This window comes from Siphateles boraxobius, unplaced genomic scaffold (genome assembly GCF_051911475.1).
Source record: "Siphateles boraxobius isolate OS27281-9 unplaced genomic scaffold, OSU_SipBor_1 99, whole genome shotgun sequence".
NCBI lineage: Eukaryota > Metazoa > Chordata > Actinopteri > Cypriniformes > Leuciscidae > Siphateles > Siphateles boraxobius.
Window position 1 is genome coordinate 329,293 of NW_027509229.1, and position 3,991 is coordinate 333,283.

At 39.5% G+C, this 3,991-nt stretch overlaps 1 protein-coding gene across 1 annotated transcript; it reads right to left on the reverse strand.

Moving 5' to 3' along the window:
- Positions 1–205: 205 nt before the first annotated feature.
- On the reverse strand, positions 206–3,667 carry LOC143733413 (potassium channel subfamily K member 15-like). Its single transcript, XM_077225119.1, has 3 exons — positions 3,385–3,667; positions 285–1,287; positions 206–223 (listed from the first exon to the last, which is right to left on the reverse strand). Exons 1-2 carry the CDS (start codon positions 3,665–3,667, stop codon positions 362–364), a joined length of 1,209 nt encoding a protein of 402 aa, XP_077081234.1. The 3' UTR covers positions 206–223; positions 285–361.
- Positions 3,668–3,991: the final 324 nt, after the last annotated feature.

The window sequence follows — 3,991 nt, forward strand, 5'->3', positions numbered from 1 at the left end:
ATCAACACCATCTGATCACCTTTTCTCTTTGATCATCTGGCAGTTATAACTCAAATACAACAGCCAAACAAAATCTAAAGTTAACAGTTTAAGGGTCACAAGCCCGACTAAATCAAACACTGGTCACCATAATGGTGACTTAAAATTATATTTTCTCCTTTGGTGATTCTGCTTGTTAACATTAGGTGTCTTTAATAATGGTCAATCATCACTCAATGAATCACTTAATTAGCTCTTTAACTTTAACACTCTTGAGTGTTAATTTAACACTCTTATTTTAAAACTTTAACACTCTTGAGTCTGGAGCCATATAAACTCACAGGCGAGTTAATTTAACACTGGAGTTTTTGCTATGCACTAGTTACAGAGACTTCCTCCGTGCGCCTGGCAGCTCTCTGAAGCTGAGTCCAGGAGAAACTGTGCTACCTGGAGAGGAAAGAACTGTATTGATCCTGGTTGAGGAGCTACCTTGTATTCTGTAGGAAACAGAGTTGTAGTACACCGAGTTAATGTTGCACTCAGGGCACTTGTTTTGGGATGGGGTTGGGCTGTTGCAGAGGCCCAAGTGATAGCAAATGCAGGTGCACAGCAGGCTCAGTTGAGATCGAAAACGGCACTGGTTTGCGTGTAACGGCAGAGGCGAGTACAGCTTGCGCTCCTCTCCCGGGGACAGGATGAGGTTGGTGCAGCTGGTGCCCTCCTCTATGGGCAAGAAGAGGTTGCTATGGCAGTGATTACCCCGCCCAGAATTCATGGCTGTGAGGTTACGACCCCTCTTCAGTGAGGCTCGTTCCTGAGCGTCCCGCTTCTCATCCTCACTGTTCATAGTGAGGAACCTCAACACCACCAAGTTTAGGAATGCGCCGATCACTGTCAAGCCCACAAGGATGTACATAAAACTAAAGACTACATAAGGTGTCTTTTCTTGAAGGTCCTCCTTCTTCTGAAGAGCCACGAAGTCCCCAAAGCCAATGGTGGTGAGAGTGATGAAACAGTAGTAGTACGCGTGGAAGAATGTCCATCCCTCGAAGTGTGAGAAGGCTGCGGCCCCCACGCACAGAGTTCCCAGGCAAGACAAGAAACCTACCAAAACCATGTTTTCCATGGAAATCTCTGTGCGATGAAGCCCAAGGCATCTCTTGACACGGCTGAGGAGGTAGCGGACGAACGTGTTCATCCTCTCACCCAGACTCTGGAACATCACCAGTGTAAGAGGGATGCCCAGAACGGCATAGAACATGCAGAAGACCTTCCCTGCGTCTGTGCCGGGGGCGGCATGGCCGTAACCTGCAGAAAAACAGTGCCAACATCTGTCAGATGGGAGGACTGAGGCACACATCAATGCCAAAACACATGTTTCATAGATAAATGTGTCAATGTTATTTAGAAAGATTCATTACACTTTATTTTCTGGTGTCCTTGTTACCGTGTAATTATAAGAAGCAATGTTTTCTGTAATACTGGAATATTTTACAGTAAATTTTTAAATAACAGCCTGAAATGTATGTGATTGTGTGTGTGTGTGTGTGTGTGTGTGTGTGTTTACTACTTACTACTACCATACTTGGCCTTCACATTACTTCTATACATTTGCTTAGGATCTTTAAACCTTGTATATTCATATCAAACTTCTGCTTTCACCCAATCAGAAGTGTGACAACATTTGTTTTTATAATTTTACATCTGTTGTTTATTTACAGTCTTACTGGCAACCAAAATTGCCAGTAAAGCACTGTAAATTTCAAAGAGTGTACTTATTAAAATTAATATTAATCATTCATATAGGGTTAGATTTTAGCTTAGGGTTGGTTGTCTGTCACTGTAAAATCCAGTGATTCTAACTAACACTTTTTAGTTAACTTTACTTAATGTCTTAATTTTTTTTTTTTTTTTTTGTAATTCAACTTTTTTATTGTTCAACAGTCAAAACATCAGAGTACATCACCACATTATTCAGTAATCACTTTTGCAATTACACACTCAGCCACTAGTCCCCATCAGTGGAATACAACCATAACAAAAGCACTTGAAAATTAAATCATTATTAAGCAGTCCTATTTACACCATTTTTATATGCTGCCAAAAATGATCCCATGTTTTTTTCATTTCTCCCTCATTATGCAGTCTCCCCAACATGCTCTCATATGAAGCAATTTCAATCATCCCATCAACCCAGTCTTTTAGGTCTGGGGTTTTGGGGCATTTCCCTTAATGTCTTAATGGTAAAAATCTAGTAATATGTACTATTCACATACTATGCTTTGTTTACTCAGAAAACCTAAGTAAAGGTTAATTGATTAGTTTGAGTGTGGTTTTTAAGGCAGGGAAAATCTTAATGGACTTTCACTCATTTCCTCCACTTCTTCAGTTATTTTTCTCTGTTTGCATTCCACTCATTTCCCAAAGTCATCTTAAATGTTTAATTGTCAATACAACTGAAAAATTTAAGAGAACCACATAAACTGACTTCATAAATTGATGTTGATTTTCCTAAAATGTTTTTAGTCACCATTATGGCGATTAGTGATCCCTTTGGTTGGGCACTTGGAACTTCGTTTATACTATTGTAATTCTCTTCCCATGATGCAGCGATGCTACAAGAAATCAATTATTCGGTTTCAAATATATTAGTATATATGTAATTTTTATGTATGTATGAATAATGTATAACATATTTCATGTCAATCCCTCTATTTTTGTGACAATCTTGCAATTGATCATGCTTGAATCACACAGACTTCAACATTCAGCATGCAAAACACAACAATGGTAACGATTCTATTTTATTTAAAGTAAATGATCAAGTACTATCTACAGTTATTTTTAGTTACTAGAACTCGTGTGTAAGTGACCTATACTAACTAAGCATTTGTCAGTTAATTATTATTCCTATTTCACTTTACTTGTTTTTTTTAAGCAAAAGGTCTGCATGCTTTTTTTAAGTAAGTCCAACTTATTGGATTTTACTGTGTCGTTACAAATAACAAGGACACTGTAATAGTGTTGCAGAAAGTTTTATAATTGTAGGTCACATTCTAATTTTTTAGTTACAATTTTGTGCAGTGATGTCATAAAATAACCTTAATTCTGTTCTTAATTCTTTTGTCTGAGCAGTTCTTAGATTAACCATTTTCTATGGTGTGAAGAACATTTTAATAATCTATAAAGAATCTTTTCCGCTATAAGGAACCTTTTGTGCAATGGAAACATGTTAAAGGTTCTTCATGGAACCATCAATGCCAATAAAGAACCTTTATTTTTAAGTGTGTATGATTAGTCATGCGATCGTTACTAATTCGATTGCTATGTTCTTAATGCTTTTTAGCAAGTAGGCTTAGTCTAGATTTGTTTTTCGCATGCAAAGGCTGAAACACTGATACTCACCTATCGTGGTGATGACAGTTATGGCAAAGTAAAAAGATCCAGCAAATTTCCACTGTCTGCCAGCGCGATGGGGCTCAGCCTGCAGCACTACCCGCTCGATCTCCCGATAGTCATCCTCGGTGAAGCGATACTTCCTCTTCATGTCGTTACGCTTCTGCTCTAGGAAGCGTTTCCGCGCGCTTTCAGTCTCGGACTCTAACGCGTCGAAGACCGCGGCGCCCACCAGCAGGTACGAAAACATGCAGAGGATGAGAGAGAGCGTGCGCACGTTCTGCTTCTTCATCTTCATCTTCAGATGAGCTCGAACAGGTTGCTCGATTCAGTGCGTCGGTATTAACGCTCAGTCTATGGGGCTTCTTGGTGTATGTGACATTGAGTAATAGAGAATCCAGGTATTCTGTCAGACGTGTATCTGAGGAAGAACATAGTGTATCGTTTTCATTTGTTGGAGGTGATTTCGTTGAGATGTGGTAGAGATAAAACTACAGTCTTCCTGTTATGCGCAAATCGTGCGAGGGAGGTTTCGAAGCTGAACCTGTCATGTCTGGCGACCAATAAAATCTCCTGAAGTCCAGCTGCACGCACGCACAGTCAGTCAGTCTCAACA

Excerpts from the sequence above, each read along its gene's own strand:
- LOC143733413 (XM_077225119.1), bottom strand. The coding sequence starts at position 3,667 with ATGAAGAAGCAGAACGTGCGCACGCTCTCTCTCATCCTCTGCATGTTT. Across the intron at positions 1,288-3,384 it reads AACTGTCATCACCACGATAG|GTTACGGCCATGCCGCCCCC; the intron begins GTGAGTATCAGT and ends GTTTTTCTGCAG.